Source organism: Aedes albopictus, chromosome 2, assembly GCF_035046485.1.
Source record: "Aedes albopictus strain Foshan chromosome 2, AalbF5, whole genome shotgun sequence".
In the NCBI taxonomy this organism is placed as follows: Eukaryota; Metazoa; Arthropoda; class Insecta; order Diptera; family Culicidae; genus Aedes; species Aedes albopictus.
The window spans coordinates 451,509,831-451,535,216 of NC_085137.1; the positions used below are offsets into that span (position 1 = coordinate 451,509,831).

Here is a 25,386-nt window from a genome sequence, read left to right on the forward strand (position 1 = left end):
TGAAACCGCAATGCCCAGGACACACCTCTATCACAGCTAATTCAACATCAAGGTTGGACCGTGTTTATGTCAGCGCTGGCCTCCGCGAGCAACTTCGTTCTGCAGACGTCCATGTGTGTTCTTTTACAGATCACAAAGCGGTGACGATCAGAATATGTCTTCCACACCTGGGTAGGGAACCCGGACGAGGATTCTGGTGTCTTCGACCACACCTCCTTACGGTGGAAAATATCGAAGAATTCCGCTATCGTTGGCAATATATAACTCGGCAGCGCAGGTACTATACGTCATGGATGTCCTGGTGGATTGCCGTCGAGAAACCAAAAATCAAATCGTTTTTCGAGTAGAAGTCGAAAGCAGTATTCGAAGAATTCAACCGTGAGCATCAACGTCTCTATTCCCAACTCCGAGAGGCGTACGACAACTACTACGGAGATCCTGCAATGATAACTACAATCAACATGATCAAGGGTCGCATGCTTGCACACCAGCGCAACTTCACCAAAATATTCGTGCGAATCAACGAAACCTATGTGGCAGGCGAAGCTCTCTCGAGTTTCCAACTTGGCGAAAGGCGACGAAAGCGAACGACGATTTAATACACAGCTACGAGATGGGGAAGATGTAGTTATAAACAGATCTGAAGATATACAGCAGCACATCAAACAATACTTTCAAACCCTATACACCGAAGAACCACCACAGGGAGAAATCGTCGACGATTTTGGATGTCCATCTGCGGTACCTGAAAACGATCCAGAGAACGAGAGCTGCATGCGAGCAATAACCACCGAAGAGATTCTCACAGCTATCAAGAGGAGTGCCTCGAGAAAATCTCCGGGAGCCGACGGGATTCCCAAAGAATTCTACCTCCGCTGTTTCGATGTTGTCCACAGAGAATTGAACCTTACTCTCAACGAAGCGCTTGCTGGGGACATCCCAGAGGAGTTTATTGATGGCGTAATCGTATTAATTAAAAAAAAAGGGAGCCGATGAGACTATAAGAGCCTACCGACCAATTTCTCTCCCAAATTACGATTACAAAATCCTCTCCCGTGTATTGAAGGCACGCTTAGAAGCAGTGCGAACTCACCATATACTGAGTGATGCTCAGAAATGTGCAAACCCTAATCGTAATATCTTTCAAGCTACGCTCTCCTTGAAAGATCGTGTGGCTCAACTGATCCATCGCAAACTGAGAGGCAAACTCGTCTCATTTGACTTAGACCACGCGTTCGATCGTTTACGATTGCCATTTCTGTTCGGGACCATGTGCTTACTCGGCATTAATCGGCAGCTGGTGGATCTCCTTTCTCGCATTGCAAGCCGCTCAAGCTCTCGGCTTCTGGTCAATGGGTACCTCTCAGCTGCTTTCCCGATCCAGCGGTCGGTTCGACAAGGCTGCCCTCTGAGCATGTTGCTTTTCGTGCTGTATCTACATCCACTACTGAGCAGACTCGAACAGCTGTCTGGAGAAGATCTGGTCATTGCATATGCCGATGACATCTCTATCATTTGTACGTCGGTTCAAAAACTGGAGATGATGAGGGACACTATTGCTCGCTTCGAATTGGTGTCGGGAGCCAAACTCAACTGGCAGAAAACTAATTCCATCGATGTAGGTTTCAACGAGGGGAATCCGCTACCAATACCATGGCTACAGACAACTAACACCATAAAAATTCTCGGAATAGTTTTTGCCAATTCAATCCGTTTAATGACGTCATTGAACTGGAACGAAATGGTTAGGAAATTCTCCCAGCATATTTGGCTCCATTCTCTTCGTGCACTAGATTTACACCAAAAAGTGATTTTATTAAAACACTTTTATAACATCAAAAATCTGGTATTTGGCTTCCAATTTATCGCCGTATGGTGTACATACAGCCAAAATAACGGCAGTCATGGGAACTTTGCTGTGGAGTAGGGCGCCCGCCCGAATACCTATGTGCCAGCTGGCACGAAAAATTCCACAAGGTGGGCTCAACCTTCAACTATGCACACTGAAATGCAAGTCTTTGCTTGTGAATAGACATCTCCAGGAGATTGACTCTATTGAATTCTACAAGTCCTTTCTGGTGTCAGATAATCCTAACCAGGTCATTCCAGCAGATCTTCTAGACTTGAAGCTAGTTAGACAACAGTGTCGCATTCTCCCGGAGCAAGTAACACAGAACCCCTCATCGCTTGCTATTCTATCTTTCTACCTGGACCAAATAGAGTTACCAAGGGTGGAACGCAATCGTCCCAACAACAATTGGAAGCGTGCATGGCGAGCAATATCTTCGAAGCGGTTGAACAGTTCAGTACGCGGGGTGCTGTATATGTTCGTGAATGGAAAAACTGAACACAGGGAATTCTTCAACCACATTGGACGAGCGGATGGCGAAAACTGTCTTCACTGTGGAGCAATGACCGAAACGCTACAGCACAAGTTTAGTGAATGCAGACGTGTCATAGATGCGTGGACAGCCGTACAGCGGAAAATCTCTTCCGTTCTAGGCGGCTGGAGACATCTTAGCTTTGAAGACTTTATGATTCCAATCCTACCAAACATTGAATTGTCAAAACGAATTAGAATCCTTAACATATTTTCAACGTACATTAAGTATATTAATGAAGCAACTGGGATAATCAATATACCAGAACTTGAATTTCTGATAAATAATGAACTAGCCTAATTATGTAAATAGTTATTTTTATATATACGATCAATAAAGCAAATTTTACAAAAAAAAAAAAATATTTTGATCTTTTAGGGGGGTCTTAGAGAAGAACCAGTCGAGGAGGGCTGAAAGTCTCTTTAATAAAGATAAAAAAAAATCGTTTAGGGTCTCTTAGAAAAATCGCAAATCTCTTAGAGTATCGCAAAATTTTCCAGTAGATAATAATTGTGAACATGTTTCTCCAGGAATTCCTCCAGGGACACCCCCAAAAATTTCTTCAGGAAGGAATTCTTTCAGGAATCCCTCCAGACTTTCCAACGTGAATTCCTCCATGCAAAGAATTTTTGCAGAGATGCCTCCAGGAAATCGTCAAAGAATTCCTCTGGGTAATCCTCTAGAGATTCCTCCAGAGTTTATTTCCTCCAGAGATTTCTCCAGGAATTCCTTCAGGTATTCTTCCAGGGATTCCTCCAAGAGCTCATCCAGAGATTTCTTCAGAAATTCATCTGAAATTTCTCTAGAAATTCTTGCAAGAATTCCTCCAAAAACTCCTTTGAGATTCCTCTAGAAACTCTTCTAAGATTCCTCCAGAAGTTTCTCTGGAAATGCCCCAGGAATTTATTTGTCTGGAAATGCCCCAGGAATTTATTTGAGATTCCTCCAGAAATTCCTTGGCGATTCCTCCGAGATTCATCCAGGAATGCATATCTCCAGCGATTCCTTCGGAAACTACTGAAGAGATTCATTCAGGAATTCCTTTAGGAATTTCTTTCGAAATGTCCCAGGAATTTCTTTGAGATTCTTCCAGGAATTTGTTTGCAAGCCCCGTGAGATCCATCCAGAAAATTCTTCAGGAATTTCCCCAGCGATTCCTCTAGGAATTACTTCAAAGATTTATCCAGGAATTCGACTAAGATTGATTCATGGATTCTTACGCGAATCCTTCAGAAATTCCTCTGAGATCTTTGCAGGTAGTTCTCTGAGATTGCTTTAGAAATTCTTCTAGAATTCCACCAGGGATCTTCAGAAAATCCAATAGAAATTCTTTTGGAATTCTTTCAGGAATTCGTATGAGATTCCTACAAGAATTTCAATGGTATTCCTCTAGGAATCAGTCTGGTATTTCTCCAGGAATTCCTCTGGTGTTCCTCCAGGAACTCCTCCATGGATTCCTTCAAGAATACCTCCAGAGATTCTTTCATGAATTTTACATGACACTTCTTCGGGAATCTTTAATGGAATTTATGGAAGATTTACTAGAGGAATCTTATAGGGATCTCAGAGGAATCTCAAAGCAATTCCTGGACGAAGCCTTGGAGAAATTCCTGAATGAGTTCTTGTACTTATTCCTTGGGAAATTTATAGAGGAATTCCTAGATGAACCTGTGGCGCTTCAGAACGGATCACCGAAGGAGTTCCTGGAGGAATCCAAAGAAGAATTCCTGGAGGAATCCACAGAGGAGTTCCTGAAGGAGTCTCTGAAAGAACTCTTGCAGAAACCTCCGAAGGATTTCCCTGAGGAATTTCCGAACGAATTCCTGGAGGAACCCTTGAAGACTTTTTTTTTTGAGAATTGCCAAATGGTATCCTTGGAGGATTTTCGGGAGGATCCCTGGAAGAATTCATGGGAGAATCCGTGGAGGAATACACAAAGGAACTCTTGCAAAATATCTTTCATTCATCAATTTCCTAGCGAAATGTTTTAAGGTATTCCTGGAAGAACACTTTCACAGAGAGCTTTCTTGATCAGTGACCATTTTGATTTTCTTAAAAAAAAAGTTCCTGAGCCGACCGAAAACTGAATCTGTCTCCCTCAGCATGGCCTGGTTAAATACGCGTGCGTGGCTATATGGGATCCGGAATCCCAGTATTTGTATCTTAATTTTATCAAAATTTTGCAGAAATTTATAAATAAGTCCTACTCAAGAGGACGAGTTCTAGCGCACGTTTAATTAAAAAAAAACATTATTTCCATGTTGATGACCGAAGAAAATTAGCTCCTCAAAGAAAAAGTTGGGTGTCTGCATTTTGCATCAGTATTGTATCAGCATTCTTTCTTAAAAGACATAAAAGTCACTTGAACCTCTGGCGAAAACCAAGAGAATTACCAAAATTCCTGCCGGAACTGCACAAGTTTCAAAATATAATACACCGAAACACCCACGCTTATCACATAACTGAATTATACTTTCAAATCCCATTACAGTTTGCACTCAATTTCCCACCGTAATGTCCAGACCAACTGATGCATATAGGCAAATAATATTTTGCCGCTCGTTTTCAACTTTCTGAATATTTGTGGCATTTAGTTATGTACAATGCCGGTTCTGCCGCAACAGCTCATTGTGGCAGATCATATGAGGTGTCAAGTGGTAAATTCCGTGTAGAGGTGAATAACAAACCAATAACTAAAGAATAACATATTTTGCCATCATATCTAAATTTGTAATTCTTTAGATTTTTTTTTATGAATAGCTCAGGATGATACAAAAATAACACAACTTGCTATCATTGTAAAACTTGTAATTGGCGAGTTATTATTGAACTGTATAATAACATAATGATACCAAATATTACTTAGTATGATAGTAATAATAATATCATAACAATAACACAATTTACCATCATATTAAAATATGTTATTGTTTTGACATTAGGCCGTTACAAATATTTATTTCATTTTTTGTCCCACCACTCTTTGGCTGGTCGAGGGAGGGGGGGGGGATAAAAATAATAAAGCATTTAATCTGAAAAATATTAAAAACTCATCGGATTTATTAAAGAATTTTTAGCAAGACCAGATATTTTGATAAATATTTTTTAATCTGTCCCCAGAGATGGGAACACTCACTTGCAAAGATTTACACTCACTTGCTATTTCCTCAGCTCAGAAGCGTGCTATCAAGAAACTATGTATGGACGACTTTTACCTTATGGTTATGTCTAAAACTTTGCCGAACAGAGTTTGGGTCGCACACGAATCCTTAAGTCGTGACAGAGCTGTAAAAGCGACTCTCCACGAGGTGAGTGTAATCTACATTCACCTCGTGGAGAGCTGCCTTCGCAGCTTCCTCACTACTTCGGTATGCGTGTGCGACCCCTACTGTATTCGGAAAAGTTTTCGACAAAACCACAAGGCAAAAATCGTCCATACATCGTTTCTTGATTGCACGCTTCTGAGCCGAGAAAATAGCAAGTGAGTGTCACTCTTTGCAAGTGAGTGTTCCCATCCTTGTCTGCCCCCTCAAAATGCGAAATCCTGCCTGAAGGGGGGAGAGACAAAAAGTCAAATAAAATTTGTATCAGTCTTACTTATGCTATTATTTTGTTTTTACAATGGCAAAATCAGTTATTCTTTAGTTGTTATGCCATAGAATTTTAATTATTATTTTTGTTATTTTAGCTCTTATTTGGAACAAACTAATAGCAAATTTTGCCCTTCAAACATTCTATTTCAATGGTAAACTTTGCTTCATTTGTTATTTCGCTCTACCAGGTATATATCATGTTGCCGCGCCGTATCGCTTCGCTCCCCATTGCACACTGGGCCAGGAACAGAGATTAGCAAGACAAAACCTCTAGCACATTGGGGTTACGTCCTATCAAGTTGGTGCCTTCGGAACAGTTGTTGGGTTTTATCTGCGCCTCAAATTGCGCTTGGAATTTAGTTCGTAAAACCGCCGCATAGGTGGCGCTGCGGTGCTAACTTTTTTATTTTACATCCTAGAGCTTTGGCGTCTTCGGCAAAGTTGTAGAACAGGCAAAAATATGAAAAGTTGTCGAAGACACCAAAACTGTAGCTCTTAAAACAACAAAATTACATTGAATTTTATAAACGAACGACTTAAATTTTCGGTTTTATGTCATTCTCTTGTTTTTCAGCCTACATGTTGCCAAGGCAACAGAAAACAACAATCGCAGTAGTCGAACAAGATCGTACATTTGAAATTGTATTTCATTCTTGCAACAATCATGCATTTTGAGGAATAATATATACATTTGTATTACCGTAAACCGGGGTGAAATTGATCATTTTGGTACTACATTGTAATTCCATACTAGGAACTCTTAAGCGTCGTAATGATCTCAAACTTTTTATGCCATCTTATCCATAGATGTCTAGAGATGAGTGTAGGCTTTTAATTTTTTTAGAAATAAGTTAGTATTGCCTTATTTTTTTAGAAATTTGCAAAGTATTTCTCATTTAGCTGAAATCATTGATACTAAACAGTCGATTGCCAATAGGACTTCCCGTAAATTCTCTGTTTTAACATTTTTGTGGAGCCTTGGTTGGGAAGTTATATAGCTATTCTGAACATGAATTAGTTCAAAAAAGTTCATTTTATGATAAAATAATCATTTATTGTGACAGATATCACTTATTTCAAATGAAATTGCCTACCTTTAGGCGTTTAAGGGGAAATTTCATTATTTAATTTTCCATTTTAAGTATCAAATTCACTAGTTGTAAGAGTTTAAACGCGTTTTTCGGTTTCAGAAGAGCAAAATTAAGCGGAGAAGGAAATTTTCCTTTCTAACCGATGCTTAATTGTATGCTGATCAATTTTGCCCCAAAGTAGCATTTCCATTTTTTTTTTTATTTTTGGCGTTATTTAACTTAAAGTTTAAATTTGTTGAACAAAATTCTGTCACAGGCTTCCATGGAGATCCACTGCGTACTGATTTTACAGAAATTATTTTGGCAATATTTGAATTGGCACTGATGTTATCCGCAAAAGTTGTTTTGAAGTGATCAATTTGACCCCGGATTACGGTACTAGTAGAAATTCCTGTTTTAATGTATATGAATGTTGTATCGCTAGCTGTCGATGTGCACCTTCCTGATTTTGCCCGAATCAAACGCATTTTTCGTAAATGAATTCACTTCTAGTATCTTTTATGCTTTTGTTTCGTGCATTTTAACATCAAATCAGAAACAATATCAACAGCAAAACTGAAGAATTTATCAGACAAAAGTTAATAAATTATCCATTCACGGCCTTTGTGAGTTGTCAAGATAGCGCACTAAAAGTATTCCGGAATGTTTAAATAGATTCAAGAAGTGAATTTACTCACCTACATGCGTTTCATTCAGGCAAAATCAGGAAGGTGCAGATTACGCTATATCACTCATATATACTAAAACAGGAATTTCTACTAGTAATACCAAGACAAATGTATGTATTATTCCTCAAAACGCATGATTGTTGCAAGAGTGAAATACAATTTCAAATGTACGATCTTGTTCGACTACTGCGATTATTGTTTTCTGTTACCATGGCAACATGTAGGCTGAAAACAAGATAATGACATAAAACCGCAAATTAAAGTCGTTCGTTTAAAAAAAATCAATGTAACTTTGTTGTTTTAAGAGCTACAGTTTTGGTGTCTTCGACAACTTTTCATATTTTTGCCTGTTCTACAACTTTGCCGAAGACGCCAAAGCTCTAGGATGTAAAATAAAAAAGTTAGCACCGCAGCGCCACCTATGCGGTTTTATGAACTAAATTCCAAGCGCAATTTGAGGCGCAGATAAAACCCAACAACTTTGCCGAAGACACCAACTTGATAGGACGAAACCCCAATGTGCTAGAGGTTTTGTCTTGCTAATCTCTGTTTCTGGCCCAGTGTGCATTGTAGCTGGGCCTTTACGCTTGTAGATCCGGTGACCCTTATTCAAGGGAGTTTAAATTCTGAAACAGACATTGAACTCACCACTTGACAGCACATCTGTAGTTGCGTGAGGCTATACAGCAAGCCTGAATTTCATTCAATACACCATTTATGCATGATCAAGAAAGCTATTAGGGAACCTTAAGTAGCCCCAACCTAAACCCTTCTTAAGTACTCCAACTGTATTGAGCAAATCAAATTCCATTTAGATTACCATTACCTGGAAATGTTATTGAAATTGGAAAATATCGTGTCAAAATGGCATTTATTCGTGGTTTGGGTTGAGGATGCTCAATACCAAAAGTAGTTTTGACTCCTGTTGGCTATGGGGCCAACTGCGCTGGTACTGAAGGGGTTGTTTTCCGCGATTATAATCACCGGCAATAAAAACACAGGAGTCTCGGTGTAGTAAACGGTAGATTATAATATTCCTGAGAAATAGCAATTGTGTATATATGTTAAGTTAGTTTTAGTCTTTAAATTTACATTGATAGTATGTTTTTTAAGCATTTGAGTGTCTTGTGTGTCCATGCATGATTTCTGTCTGTACAATGTATGTTATCTGTCGACTTACGTTTAGTCCCCTATAGTCGGATCGTACACTTCGATGTCGGTCAAGTCAGAAATTCCGTGACTGTATAATTCAATAGTTTAGATTAGAAAATAAGATAGCTATTGTTAAGAAATTTCATTGCATGTCTTCTTACCAAATTAGTTTTAGTTGTTGAAATTAGTTCGAACTATGCAGATATGATAAGCTTTCATAGCAAACAATTTTCTAGCTAGATTTAAGGACAATTCAATTAGATTTAAGTTAATTTAAATAATCATACTTTTACCTAGCCAGACGTTAAGAATTAGAACCTAAATTTATGATTAGAACCAATAGCTGTAAGCACTATATCAATAATTGTTACACCACTGACTTTTGGGAGTTAAGCTAAGTTGTTTGTTTTGTTTTAATCCTCTTTCTACCTACATTTGACAGTCATTGTTGTTACCTGTCGTAGTGAGTGTGCGATAGTGTTCGGTGTTCAAGGTAGATTAGGAATAAGGTGCGGTGGCGGCGATAGCCTCGCCAACACTCCCCCCCGGTACGTCGTCCTCGTGGACACTACTTATATTCGCATCTGACGTCCAATGTAGCTACCTTGATCCTGGTAATCGTTGACTCCATAGTCTTAATAAAGATGGTGGCTCACAAGAGGATGTCGTGTATTGTTTTCCTTCATGCACGACGGACCAGCGCTACAAGGGTGACGTTGTGTCTCGTTCAGAACAAGTTGCGCCATCGGTGATGTAGCATCGTTAGTGGCTTCGTCGAATCTAGGCTCCGTATTCGCTGGCATTCGGGTTTTGGTTTGCAATCCCTCGTCGTATTCACTCGGCCATGAAAATCCCTTTGTGGCTGGTGCCATGTACTTCGTCCTTTTCAGAAATCGATTCGATCGAGAAGGTTCTGGATCGCAATGTTCTTCGTTTGAACTAGATTTTGGCGATTCTGAGCTATCGAGTATGATGCGCGTGGGACCCACGCAACACACGTCTTCACACGAATGATCGTCCCTTGACCCCACATAGAAGGAGTGATGTTTCGTGTTCTGACAATTTTAAGCCTTGGCTTGCACCATAAACGGTCCAACCTAATCTTGTCCTGATAGCGATCGGCTGATTCGGCTTACCTTCTCGGTATTGCAAAACAAGACTGATATTAGCGTGTTTCAGTCCAATGAGAATCCGTGGACGAGCGTCTTTGTATGATTCAATAGGCAGGTTTTGCAAATACGAATGATTTTTCTTAATATTTTCTGCATCCAAGGATTGGCATGGCAACTGAAGCTCCTTCACCGTTCGTATCTCATCCAGATAGAACTTCTTTGCTCCCTTGTGTGTACCGGCAATCGACGCAGTCGTCTTGTAAGAATTTTCCTCGTATCGTTCAGTACCGCCAGTCCATTGAAGACACAGTGGTTCCTTCACGCCATCCAATTCAAGCTCGTCTGCAAGATCTTGATCCATAAGGGTCAACTTCGAGCCTTCATCCAAGAAGGCGAATGTATGAACACATCCATTTTTTCCGTAGAGAGTGACTGGGATGTAGCGGAAAATAGATGTGTTAGACCCTGACCGATGAGTGTTACATTCATGACGCGACGAAATGCCTTCTTGTGGATCCTGCTGACTTTCATCGGTCGTTGACTCCGAATCCTCCTTGCTTCGATTTCCGTTATGAAGTAATTCATGATGCTTCCGTGTACAACCGTCCTTTCCGCACACATTTGCTTTACATCCACCGTTGTGTTTCCGCAGGCACCGACGACACAGATTGAAATCACGAACTACAGCCCACCGAGAAACTCGTGATAACTCCAGAAATTGTTTACACTTTTCAATTGCCCTACATCCAGATTTGCAAACTAAGCATTGAGTATTCCCTGTTTTCTGGCCAGCTTCCCTTCTGGACTGGGCCTCCGGCGTTTTCGATTCTAAATGCGCATTGAGAGATCCGGTATATTTTTTCGAAGAGCGAGATTCATTGAGAGAGAACATGGGATCATGAAAACCAGGTATGGTCACGGTGCTCGCTGCTTCCGCCAAAGAGTAAATCCAGTTCCCGAATGTTGCCAAGTTTACTCTAGGAAGCGATTGGCGGTATCTGGCCCAGTCTAATTTGATAGACGGTGGCAATTTGCAGACGAGCTGGTGCAATAACGACACGTTATACATGTGTTCTTCCAACTCGCACGCATCAACAACGGCACAGAAGTTTTGAACTTCCACGGCAAAATCCATAATAGTTTCTAGTTTGTCTTCCCTCAAAGTCGGTAGGGCAGTAATTTTTGCTATTAACGAGTGGACAATAGCTTCCGGCTGCCCAAATCTCATTCGTAATGTCGCTATAACTCCTTTTACGTTTGACGGATGTAGCAGACGACTTTTGACCGCGTCGTATGCCTTTCCTGTAAGGCTTTTCTGTAACCGAGCAGCATTTTCTGCATCCGTAAACCCACACATCGCCGTACTGTTAGTATAGGACGAGAAAAACATCGGCCAATCCTCTGGGTTCCCAGAAAAGTTTGGCAAATCCTTCGATATTGCTTGCCGCGCCGCTAGTTGTTTTCTAGTGAGGGGGCAGGGATCATCGGGGTCCTCTTCGATCTGTTGTCTCGTAGATTGCTGTACCCGCGATTGTAGTCTCTCGGGAACATATGTATTTCTTACTGCACTTGACAAGGGAAGGTGATATCGTGAGGGCTCGTGCTGATTCGTCCTTTCAGCTACCGTACGGTGATATTGATGAACTTCCGCAGCCGAATTTCGAGGGCCTTCGTTTTCACCAGAAATACGGCATACCGAAAATGTTCTACCAACAGTGAGTAGATCTTGTCTGGATAGAACCGACTGTTCTCTCGATACTGCTATACGGTTCCTATCCTCTATTGCTCCCGGATTCTGTGTGGAGTGTTTTTCTGGGTAAAAGGCACCCGTACAGGTCCGCATGTCTCCTCCATCGTGATGTGAGTTGCTGTCATGCACCCAGTCATGCACTCGACTCATACTGGAGCTGTTCGAGGAACTCCGGTCACTGGCTAGTTCTTGTAAAATGGCATACTTTTTCTCCAAGAACTCCTTGGCCAGCTTTTCTTCTTCTTTCAGCTTTTCTAGTTGTAGCTCTAACAATATTCTTGATGATCTACGAGTCAATGACGATGACAAAACACTAGATGCCAAACCATCCTCGAGTTTCTTACTGCCGGTGCGTTGTTGCTCCTTGGCTGTATAGCCCCGCCCCCGCATCTTTTCGCCATTGTATGATTCATCATCGGCAATCACAGCAGAACCTTGTTGAACTATCTTGCTTCGTCTACTTGACATATCTGGACTAAGTGCTCCTGTGCCATCTTTCGCATCACCAACTGGTGTAAGTACTTTACTGGAAGTAGATCCTGTTCGCTGAGCCCATTTTGCAGACACGCACTTTGGACAGCTCCAACTATGGTTCGCTACTTCCTCCGTAACTCCAACGCAGCCGAAGTGATGCCATTTGTCGCACTTATCACACTGAACCATCTCATCAGAATCAGGCCCGTTGCAAGATTTGCAGGTTCGACCGGGCAATGTACAATTAACAGCTAGCATCTCCCCTGGAACTTCGGTGATCAATATTGACACATTATCGCTATCCACTATTTCGTCCACCTTCGCCTTAGAGTTCTTGTTCTTCTTCGGTTCCTTACCAATCTTACCGGAACCATGATGACTCGACATTCCGAAATAAATAAACGAATATTATAAGATGTTGGCTATGGGGCCAACTGCGCTGGTACTGAAGGGGTTGTTTTCCGCGATTATAATCACCGGCAATAAAAACACAGGAGTCTCGGTGTAGTAAACGGTAGATTATAATATTCCTGAGAAATAGCAATTGTGTATATATGTTAAGTTAGTTTTAGTCTTTAAATTTACATTGATAGTATGTTTTTTAAGCATTTGAGTGTCTTGTGTGTCCATGCATGATTTCTGTCTGTACAATGTATGTTATCTGTCGACTTACGTTTAGTCCCCTATAGTCGGATCGTACACTTCGATGTCGGTCAAGTCAGAAATTCCGTGACTGTATAATTCAATAGTTTAGATTAGAAAATAAGATAGCTATTGTTAAGAAATTTCATTGCATGTCTTCTTACCAAATTAGTTTTAGTTGTTGAAATTAGTTCGAACTATGCAGATATGATAAGCTTTCATAGCAAACAATTTTCTAGCTAGATTTAAGGACAATTCAATTAGATTTAAGTTAATTTAAATAATCATACTTTTACCTAGCCAGACGTTAAGAATTAGAACCTAAATTTATGATTAGAACCAATAGCTGTAAGCACTATATCAATAATTGTTACACCACTGACTTTTGGGAGTTAAGCTAAGTTGTTTGTTTTGTTTTAATCCTCTTTCTACCTACATTTGACAGTCATTGTTGTTACCTGTCGTAGTGAGTGTGCGATAGTGTTCGGTGTTCAAGGTAGATTAGGAATAAGGTGCGGTGGCGGCGATAGCCTCGCCAACAACTCCGTTTCTAAAGTTTCTCTGTAAAGTTTCGAAACTAAGTCAGACTTAGAGATGCCAGATATACAGATTTTACTGTAATATACAGGTTTTTGATCTATACAGGCAAAATACAGAATGCAGAAAAATACAGATTTTCAAAATGTGATACAGATTTTATTAGAATTTAGAATTTTATTGGTGTAGTATCTAGATAACTTTTATAGCATTAGCTACTCAAATTATAGGTTTCATGCTAGAGCAATTCAAATAGATCGCTCTCTTTTCATCCGACCGTTGAGCAGTACGGACGCAATTGTAACCGTCTCCTCAAGTGTAATTAATTCAATAAAGTTAATATCAAAGTGAAGTGTCCAGTCGTCTAATTAATTACCGCGTACTCCCTCCCAATACTTCAATTGTTTTTTTTTAAATCTAAGACTTTTGGTTTCTGCTGTACTCTCAAATACAGCGATACAGAACAATCTGTATTGATACAGACTTTTGATAAAATAATCTGGCATCTCTGGTCAGACTGCTCGATGTTTGTACATTTTCTACCGTGCATGCCATTTTTTCTCGATTGTAAAAAAAAAAACAATCGAGATGTGCTGAGAGATTATATACGAACTACAAACCGCCCTTTATAAACAAAAGTTTCTATTTAACTTACATGGAAAGTGCTGGGTAAAATTTAAATAATAGATAACATAAACTGTGAAAAAAATCGCATTCTGGTGGGATTCGAACCCACGACTCCGTATTCGCTAGACCGGCGCTTTAACCAACTAAGCCACAGAACAGGTAACAATTTTGCGGTGTAGAAAGCTAAACTGACTCCGAGCCCACACCATGAATACTCCTGATATCCTTAGAAAGATATCGTTGTTTGGAAATTGCTTGTTTTTCACTGTTGCAAAAACCCGGAGAGAGGACGGATATGCGATGATACATATCAATGATTCTTATTGCAAATTATTTCAATGTTATGCCTCGGGCATTGAGAGAGGACAATTGCTTTAGTTTAAGAACCACCATTAAAACCACTACGATGAAGAATGATTTATATACAATCAATAGACTTGCGTGAGATTTCAATGCATTGCATATGTCCAGCAGGAACCAGAATTGTTAACTTGCGAACAACCAGTCACATTTTATTACACCAATTGCGTACACGAATCAATAGTGCTGCACAGCTGCTGCTGCCCACCTAGTGAAAATGTTAGATCGCGCGCTGCCAGTCTGTGCTTAAAACCAAATGCCTTCCACAATCTCCAACATACCTCTTTGGATTCTTTCTCCGAAATGGACGACCGTCCGGGGGTGTAGTTCTCGATACGGCCCGGCTGGTTCCGATACTGGGGCGTCCCGGATCGAATGGCCGATCCGTGCTGGAGGGTGTTGAACCTAAAACGGGGATAGGGGTGGATTAGAATTTCGGGTGAAGAATGTTGAAGGTGGGCTGGGCGTGTGGTACCTGGAGTAACTGGTGGGATTCAGTGCCGTTGGCGTTCGTCTCCGGTCGAGGGTGCTGTATTTGATGGTGTAGTCGGAGTCGTAGTTCGGTTCCGGTTCCGACTGGTACCCGCTGGTTTTGTAGGGAAAGTTGCCTGCGGCGATGGGAAAAGGTTCCAGATTAGTAAATTTGGAGAATGAGGTTTTGTTTGGGATGTCCCATCACCTGATCTGCATGCAAAAGCGTGATTTATGAGTGAAATATGCGGACAAACACTAATGTTCTTCAATATGTACATCATGTCACCTCTTTTATCGTGTAAAGTTAAGCTTGCAATGTGAAAAAAAAATGTGTTTATATTGTGTTGTAATGTGTTTGTGGAAAATATACTGAATTCCATGAAAACCACGTCGCCTGGAAACGCTCAAATCAAGATTGATGAAGACCCTGCTTATCCACAGTTTTCCCACACGCCGTCAGGTTAAAGAAGCCAAAACGTCCAGACTACATAAACGGCGACGTCGGTGCTGAAGCTTCTACCTGGATGAATGATGAAAGCGGAGTTAGATAAATTGAGTTTTGCAATCTCGCCAGCATCCAGAGACGGTGCGGTACTGCGACCTTGTTGTTTACAATCTCATTCCCGACGACGACGACGATGACGCTGTATCGATATAAATCTTCCTTGGAAGCGATGCCGTTAAATTGAATTCCTCATTGGATTGATGATAAAATGTGAATGGTTCTTGGAACTGAGAAAACCTTTTCCCTGGCAGTAATGCTACACGTTGAACGTACGACTCCCGATGGGTACGTAACTCGGACACATAATTCCATTGATTTTGCACTACATGCAATGTATTGATACATGCGACTGCACCGACGACGATATGAGCATGAGTATCCTGACAAATGACAGTGATGGGATACGAGTGTCCTGATTATGGCACTCAAATTGAATTGAAGCTGATTAGGTTGAGTTCTCTCGCAATCTAACTCCTTTCTATTGCAACAAGTGCTGCCAATATATGTTTTGCTAGGGAATGTTGGCTTTGCAATCTTTTGGGGGAATCGAAAATACTAGTTTATGATTTTTCCCGACGTTTCGGTCCGCATGGGACCTTTTTCGAGGGTTCTAAAATATAATTATCCAACGATCATTACAAACATTTTGAACATTTAGTTAGTTTTACAAAAAACCGATCGGTTTAGGTTTCCTGGTCAAGATGACTTTGCTAAACTCAGAAATGTTTAGCAAAGCCATCTTGACTGGGAAACCATGGTCAACCCTCTGCACTTGCATCTTAACCCTTTGGAGCCGAATGGGTCAATATGACACCGGCGATAAAATCGAGCATAAGAAACGTGTTCGAGGCCAGAGAGGTTGCGGCAGCGAAGGTAAAACAATCCCCTCTAAAGGGCTAAGGAAGGATTGCTGGAGCCATTAGAGCAGGAACCCTTCATGCAGGATTTCTAGAGGAATAACCGGAATTTCTAAAGACATTTCGATTGTTAATACTAGACGAAATCCCTGCAGCAAAATATATAGGAGGAATCCCTGGGAAACCCTGGGAAAGAAAAATCTATAGAGAAATTCCTTAAGGAATCCTTCGGAAAACCCTCGGAAAGTTACAGAAAGAGTTTATGGAGAAATCCTGAAAGAAATTCTTGAAAAAAAATCCTTCATGAACTGTAGAGTGAATCTAGCATTTTTTTTAGCATTAAGCGAGTCGCACAAATTCGTAGGTGGTACAGTCCTAGACCGCTGTTATGAGTGTTGCCTCCTTCCCGTCCGAACCAAAGCACAAAGATTTGGGACTAATCTCTGACTCTTAGACAAGACTGACGCAATCCTGCTATGGTCGAGCACTGTCCTGGCCACGTCCTTGTGACTGCTGAGGAATGGGAATGGATGGTTAGTTTTGGACACCTATGAAAAATGTAGACAACTCTACGATCTCTCAGGCCTAGGTGATCAAGAACTGTAGAGTGAATCTTAGTAGAAATTACTGGAGTAATTTTAGCCAGCATTCCTGAATTAATCCTAGCAGGAACAGCTAAAGGGATCTCAAGAGGAATTTCTGAAGGAATCACGAAAGAGATTTTCAAAATTATCTGTAATATTCTTTAAAACTCCTTGAAAAAAAAAGGGTATTTCTGGAATGTTGAATTTACAATCACATCAACAAACAACGTTTGAAGTTTGACAAATTCCAGAGGTAACAGAGAAGAAGAAACATATTCTTTTCTTTATCTTTCTTCATTAGTTTATGTGTATTATGTTGTTGTCTAATACCGTCTTAGTTTTAAAGATTGGATATGGTAATTCACCGGAAGATTCACTTCAGCTTACAAAAATGTTTGACCCTTCTCAAATATGACGCGAGATTATTATTTATTGATTATAAAATAGGAATGCTGGAACGAACAACACTTTTTCCATATTCTGAGAAGGCTGACGAAATCGACCATAAAAGTTTTTTCAGTGTGATCATCAGCTCCAGAGGCACATTCTCCTCCATTTGGGAAATTTGTGCCATCTCCATGAACACGAGCCTTTTCATCATTTTTTTTCTTCCTCAGAAGGGAAGGAAAAAAAGGATGGGACAGGGGAAAGAACAGTTAAGGGAATAGAATCATCATAGATGTATAAGCGTGCCACATTGGGTTCACATAGCGTCCTGAAAAGGACACTGTAATAATGCATAAGCGTACTACAATGGGTTCAAACAGCGCCTTGAAAAGAGCACTGTGATAGCACATAAAGCGTAAAGAGTGCCTATAGCTCTTTACTACAGCGGATCAAGAACAACAGAACGTCCTGAAGATTCAGGTTTCTGAAGTCAGTTTAAGTTAATAAGTGTTAACCGAGTAATCGGAAACGCAGTTGCGTAAAAACTGAACAGTTACATTACAGTTACAGTTGGGGGTGGAAGCTCAGGTAAAATATTATCTCCTGGACGCCCATTAAAAACACCACCCCCGGCGAAGACTGGCGCTCGAGCCTAGCTATTTAGCACTGTAGTTGGAAGAAATACCAATGCAGAGCCAGTAGCTCCCGGAAAGGTAAGCCCTGCTCCCTGGGTTAGTGGGTTGGTGTCAGGCCCTGCGAGCCAGCCGTAAAAAAGACTAGCACCGGAAAATCAACAAGAGAAGAATGCGAACCGATACCAATGGCGACGACCACAGCGACGAAAAGGGACTTGCGATTGGAAGCTCGGTACGTGGAACTGCAGATCTTTCAACTTCATCGGGAGCATCCGCATACTCGCCGATATACTGAAGGACCGCGGGTTCGGAATCGTAGCGCTGCAGGAGGTGTGTTGGACAGGATCTATGGTGCGAACGTTTAGAGGTAATCATACCATCTACCAGAGTTGCGGCAACACACGTGAGCTGGGAACAGCTTTTATAGTGATGGGCGACATGCAGAGGCGCGTGATCGGTTGGTGGCCGATCGACGAAAGAATGTGCAGGTTGAGGATCAAGGGCTGATTCTTCAACATGAGCATAATAACCCTTTCGTGACGGAGCTCAAAAAAGTGAAATTTCCATACAAATTGCTCAAATTTGGCTCTCCAGAACTCTCAGACTTTTTAATATATCAATACTTTTTCTTCGGCATTTGCCAGAGCTACTCCTTGTCTTTCGATTCCTAACTTTGTACACCTAGATAAATCAAAAATTAAAAATTTGCGACAGATAAAACTTTTTCATGTTTGACGATTTTTGCTCACTTTTTGTTTAACTTGTTGTAGTAAATTTCACACACAACATAAACAAAAGTTTGTTTGCACACATGCAAGTATAAGTAATGGCTCAATCATCAAAATAATTTACATCAGGTAAACCAAAGGCTAAACAGTTGAAAAAATTTCACGAAATTGTTATTGCTCAACAGCACAATTGTGCTGGTTCGTCACGAAAGGGATAAACGTGCACAGCCCTCACTCCGGAACCACTGCACAGTGGCCGGAAGCCGGACAAAACCTCAAAAATCGACTTCAACTTTTTATTTTTCTAATATTTTTCTTCCAATATAGATACTTCAACTAAGAAAACCCCAAATTTTCAAGTCATTTGGTCAAAAATTGAGTCTTGCAGATTTTTTCAAAGTTGAGGTTTTGTGTGGTACTTTTCTAGTGTTTATTGTTTTTATTTTATGAGCTTTCTTCATGAGCTCGTTGTAAAACTTAGGAAGGTTAGGATAATGTTACATTATTATTGGTGTTTTTGGGTATGAATGACCATGCTATTTCATGGTTTGTTTGGAATCCAATCACAAAATTATTATGTTTTTACAATATGCAAAAATATTGTCTTTTATAAAGTTTTGGAGAAAAACTTCGCATTAAAGAGATCCAGTACTTGTTTAGGAAACATCAGAAAACAACGCCGTATCCTGGATCTGACGTGCAATTTTGTCTAGTTTTTGGCTATATAGGTCACTGTTTGCGCATTTTTGCGCTAAGCGCGGAAAATTTTTTTTTGCTATCATGTCACAATGGATCCGCATGGTTGTAGAGGAAGTAATATTGTTTGAAGTTTATATAAAATCTTAACACAATTCAAATTGATTTCGGAATACTAACAATTTAGTGTAATCCTCATTCTAGTAAAAGATCTTCACTAAGTAACGTTGTCATAAGGGGAGCGGGGGTGAGGGTGGGTTTGATGACTAGATGGCCACAGCTCTAACATTTTGTTTTAATTTAGATCATTAATTTTTAAAAATTACTTATTTTTTTGACAGAAAACACAATAAGGAGTAAGCTGGAGAGAAGAGGAGTGATGACTAAAAATGATTAAGCCTTTATTTACATAGACGCTACCTAAATCCCGTACTATTAAAGACCACCAAATACAACTAACTTTTTGATCCTCAAAAATAAAATAAAGGCGAAAAAAGGTAACAATAACCACAAACCATTGCTCATTGGTTTTCTTAAACTAATATTTTTTTTTCGGTTAATCCTAATCGTTAGAATTGCTCAAAAAGCTTGGAAGCAATCTCTTCACGAACTTCAATCGTAGTTTCAATATATAGTGACACAAATTCGTCGGCATCTGCGAGCTTCTTTTATACACGAACATCGCTATAGTTTAAAGCAGTAGTTATCTATACAATATAACAGGAATTCACTAAAAGGCGCAAAACGCTACATTAAATATTTTTCTGCGTTAACCTCGCAATCACCAAGGCAATCTTTGATTATTTTTCTCGATTTTTTCTCTTGTTTTTTTTTTTCAAAAACTTGTCCTCTTAGAACACATTTCTTCTGAACGATACATAGGGATATAGATTTTGAAAATATTTGCTGGAGCTTTGCTTTTCATCAATATGATTACCGATCTCTAATGATCATTTACCAACAACTCCTTTCCATATTGCGAATATGTATTGCCAATTCTTTATATATAGGGTTATTATGATTGCTTCGACAAGTGATAACAAAGATCAATGTACATTACAACATGTACAACCTAAACTCGGACGAGCATTTATGAAGTCGTTGAAACGAAATTTTCAAAAGTCGGTTCAAATTTTACGCAGTTCACTATCTGAACCCATTTTAAATCGTTAATTCACCTCCGTGCATCCACCGTAAAGCGACACATGGTCTATAGAGGGTCTCTGAGAATAGATCACGTCTTGTCAGCCAACATTGTGCGTATCTGAATTGATCCATTGAAAGAAAATGTAGGTAATCGAATTTTTCTAATGATTTATGTAGTTTTAAAAATTTTGGACCACCCTAACAGCAAATAATACACAATTACAGGTAATTTGAATGCCAATACATGATATAAGAACCCTCACATCAAAAGGTTGATCAATAGATACGTTCAAAAACGCATCGTGTTAGCTTATTATCGATAACTTTTTACATGTCTCCCATAATCAGCAGATTTCAAAATTTTGAACTACCCTAATATAGTAAAATCAAAATGTATGAAAAGTTCCATGCCAGAAATAGGTTGAGGGCACTAAAATCATCTTAACCTGTGAATTTTAGCCATTTCGGTTAACATTTGAGGTTTTGTCCGACCTTTGTATGGAGGCCCGCCACTGTGCACTGATGACAAAGACGCATTTTACGCGCAGCTCGAACGCGAGTACGACCGCTGCCCAAACCACGACGTCAAAATCATCATAGGGGATCTAAACGCTCAGGTAGGCCAGGAGGAGGAATTCAGACCGACGATTGGGAAGTTCAGCGCCCACCAGCTGACGAACGAAAATGGCCTACGCCTCATCAATTTCGCCGCCTCCAAGAACATGGCCATTCGTAGCACCTTGTTCCAGCATAGCCTCCCGTATCGTTACACCTGGAGATCACCACAACAAACGGAATCGCAAATCGACCACGTTCTGATTGATGGACGGCACTTCTCCGACATTATCGACGTCAGGACCTATCGTGGCGCTAATATCGACTCTGATCACTACCTGGTGATGGTTAAACTGTGCCCAAAACTCTCCGTTATTAACAACGTACATTACCGGCGGCCGCTCCGGTACGATCTAGAGCGACTGAAGCAACCGAATGTCGCCACCGCATACGCGCAGAATCTCGAGGCAGCGTTGCCGGACGAGGGTGTGCTCGATGTGGCCCCTCTAGAGGACTGCTGGAGTACAGTCAAAGCAGCCATCAACAACGCAGTCGAGAGCACTATCGGGTACGTAGAATGGAGTCGATGAAACGATTGGTTCGACGAGGAGTGCAGAGCGGTTCTGGAGGAGAAGGATGCAGCGCGGGCGGTAATGCTGCAGCATGGAACCCGACAGAATGTGGAGCGATACAGACAGAAGCGGAAGCAGCAGACCCGTCTCTTCCGGGAGAAAAAGCACCGCCTGGAAGAAACGGAGTGCAAGGAAATGGAACTGCTGTGCCGTTCACAGGAAACACGCAAGTTCTACCAGAAGCTCAACGCATCCCGCAAAGGCTACGTGCCGCAAGCCGAAATCTGCAGGGATAAGGACGGGCGCCTCCTGACGGACAAACGTGAGGTGATCGAAAGGTGGAAGCAGCACTTCGACGAGCACCTGAATGGCGAAGAGAATGTAGGCACGGAGGACCAAGGCAGCGGAGGAAATGACTATGTTGGTGCAGCAGAGGACGGGAACGAACCAACTCCCACGCTGAGGGAAGTTAAGGATGCCATCCACCAGCTCAAAAACAACAAAGCGGCTGGTAAGGACGGTATCGCAGCAGAACTCATCAAGATGGGCCCGGAAAAGTTGGCCACCTATCTGCACCAGTTAGTAGTCAAGATCTGGGAAACCGAACAGCTACCGGAGAAGTGGAAGGAAGGGATAATCTGTTCCATCCACAAGAAAGGCGACAAGTTAATGTGTGAGAATTTTCGAGCGATCACCATTTTGAATGCCGCCTACAAAGTGCTATCCCAGATCATCTTCCGTCGTCTTTCACCTAAAGTAAATGAATTCGTGGGAAGTTACCAAGCCGGTTTCATCGACGGCCGGTCGACAACGGACCAGATCTTCACCGTACGGCAAATCCTCCAGAAATGCCGTGAATACCAGGTCCCAACGCATCATCTGTTCATCGACTTCAAAGCGGCAAACGACAGTATCGACCGCACAGAGCTATGGAAAATTATGGACGAGAACAGCTTTCCCGGGAAGCTGACTAGACTGATAAGAGCAACGATGGACGGTGTGCAGAACAGCGTAAGGATTTTGGGTGAACTATCCAGTTCATTTGAATCTCGACGGGAAGGCGAATCTCGCCGTGGAAGGTGTTATGCGACGAGCCGGGTTCAACAGCCGGGGTACGATCTTCACGAAATCCAGCCAATTTGTCTGTTTTGCGGATGACATGAATGTTATTGCTAGAACATTTGGAACGGTGGCAGAACTGTACACCCGCCTGAAACGCGAAGCAGCAAAGGTCGGACTGGTGGTGAATGCGGCTAAGACACAGTACCGTAAACCGGGGTTAAATTGATCAGCGGGGTGAAATTGATCATTCGGGTTCTAGAGATTAAACAGACTTTCAATTTTTTTAGAAAAAAGTTGGTTTTGCCTTATTTTTTAAAGGAATTTGCAATGTATTTCTCATTTAGCTGAAATCATTGCTTCTAAACAATCGATTGCTAATAGGACCTCCCGTCAATTCTCGGTTTTAACATTTTTGTGGAGCCTTGGTTGGAAAGCTATGTAGCTAATAAGGACATGAAATAGTTTAAAAAAGTTCATTTTATGTTGAAATAGTCATTTATTGTGACAGAAATCACTTATTTCAAATGAAATTGCCTACCTGTAGGCGTTTAAGGGGAAATTTCAAAATTTAATTTTGCATTTAAAGTTATAAATTCACTAGTTGTAAGATTTTAAATGCGTTATTCGGTTTTAGAAGGGCAAAATTAAGCGGACAAGGAAATTTTTCTTTCCAACCGATGCTTAATTGTATACTGATCAATTTCGCCCCAAAGTGGCATTTCCAATTTAATGATATTTGGAGTTATTTAACTTAAAGTTTTAATTTGTTGAACAAAATTCTGTCACGTGGTTCCATGGAGATCCACTGGGTACTGATTTTACAGAAATTCTTTTGGCAATGTTTGGAATTTCACTAATGTTAGCATAGCATAGCATAGCATGAATACTTGCACAAATCTTGGATGGAGTTGCAAAGTTGAATATATCCATTGACATTGCTGATGTCGCTACTATCTACAATGTCATAGATTCACTCAGCTCCACACACCTGGCCAAGTCCTTGCAAGCATTTATAAATCCCTTCATCAACTTAGAAAGAGCCCAGAACTGAAGCAGCTTCCAATAGATGAAAGGATGTTGAAAATAGCGAATTTTCAACTTATATGGAGTTATATAGCAAATATGTACTGAAGTAGAATTATTTATAAATAAATAATATTGGATAGATCTCACCAATTATTGTGTGGTTTTTGTGATTCAATGCCGATCATCTAATTGTCTTGATTAATGTTCTTCTCTGCAAAGAACAACACAATACTGAACACCCGCGCAACTATTGTTTTGATTTTGACGCGGGACAATGGCGAACGCGATCGATTATGCTGCCATACTCACCCCTTACAGGAGCGATGCATGCACAGCAAAGAACAACACAATACTCATGTTTGGAATTTCACTAATGTTATGCACAAAAGTTGTTTTAAAGTGATCAATTTGACCCCGGATTACGGTACATGCTGGTAGGTGGGACTGAGCGAGACAGGACAAGCCTTGTCAGCAATGTTACGATAGACGGGGATACTTTCGAGGTAGTAGAAGAATTCGTCTACCGCGGTTCCTTGCTAACGGCTGACAATAACGTGAGCCGTGAAATACGAAGGCGCATCATCAGTGGAAGTCGTGCCTACTATGGGCTCCAGAAACTGCAGTCAAAAAAGATTCACCCCCGCACCAAATGTACCATGTACAAGACGTTAATGAGACCGGTGGTTCTCTACGGACACGAGACATGGACGATGCTCGAGGAGGACCTACAAGCACTCGGAGTTTTCGAGCGACGGGTGCTAAGAACGATCTTCGGCGGCGTTCAGGAGAACGGTGTGTGGCGGAGAAGGATGAACCACGAGCTCGATGCGCTTTACGGCGAACCCAGCATCCAGAAAGTGGCCAAAGCCGGAAGGATATGATGGGCAGGGCATGTTGCAAGAATGCTGGACAACAACCCTGCAAAGTTGGTGTTTGCTAACCATCCGGTTGGTACAAGAAGGCGTGGAGCACAGAGAGCACGATGGGCGGACCAGGTGAAGCGTGATCTGGCGAGTGTTGGGCGTGACCGACGTTGGAGATCTGCAGCTGCAAATCGAGTATTATGGCGGCAAATAGTTGATTCAGTATTATCATGAATTTGATGTTAACTAAATAAATGAAAAAATGAAATGAATGGGCAGTTACATATCAAATGATACGAAGTTCCATTATCGTATTCGCAGCTATCGCATGCAAATGAATCAGCTTGCTACCCCTAAAGATGGCTCAGTACAATACAATTTTGTTTGACGACATGGCTCCAAAGTATTCCAGTATTGTTTGTGCCTGAGTGGCAGCCCAGGTGTCAATTTGAAGCTTTACCCAACACTTGGATACCGGAATAGCTGGCTCAGGGCCAATGAAGTCATGTGATGCTCCAGTGCGAGCTAACTCATTAGTAGGGACAATGGAAATTCGCGATTTCGCGGAAGCTGCGAAATCCGCAAAATTGGGCATTGGTCGCGAAATTTAAGGAATGCCGCGAAATTGGACAAAACTGTGAGAATACCTTACATATTTCCTTAAATTTGAAATTTTGAATCACAAATTGACAGATAATTTTCGACAGTTTGGGATAATTTTCGATTTCGTATCTTCATAATAAAAGTTCATAACACCAAATGTATGCTTGTTTCCTGATTTTTCGTCAAATTGATTACTTTTTCGATGAATTTATTATTGCACCTCATAAAACCAAATAAATTATTCATTTTACATGAAAAATTGAAGTTTTCTTCAACAAAATGGTCAAAAACATGGGACCGCGAAAT

The 25,386-nt window shown here is 41.0% G+C and overlaps 1 protein-coding gene across 3 annotated transcripts in view; it reads right to left on the reverse strand.

Annotated features, from left to right (window-relative positions):
• Window positions 1–25,386, reverse strand: part of LOC109398403 (uncharacterized) — a 698,553-nt gene that overhangs the window by 409,996 nt on the left and 263,171 nt on the right. For all 3 annotated transcript variants that reach the window (XM_062853887.1, XM_062853889.1, XM_062853888.1), the window contains 2 exons: window positions 14,863–14,995; window positions 14,669–14,792 (listed from right to left, as the gene is read on the reverse strand). In XM_062853887.1, the coding sequence (XP_062709871.1) occupies window positions 14,669–14,792; window positions 14,863–14,995 (257 nt within the window). The remainder of the gene's footprint in view (window positions 1–14,668; window positions 14,793–14,862; window positions 14,996–25,386) is intronic.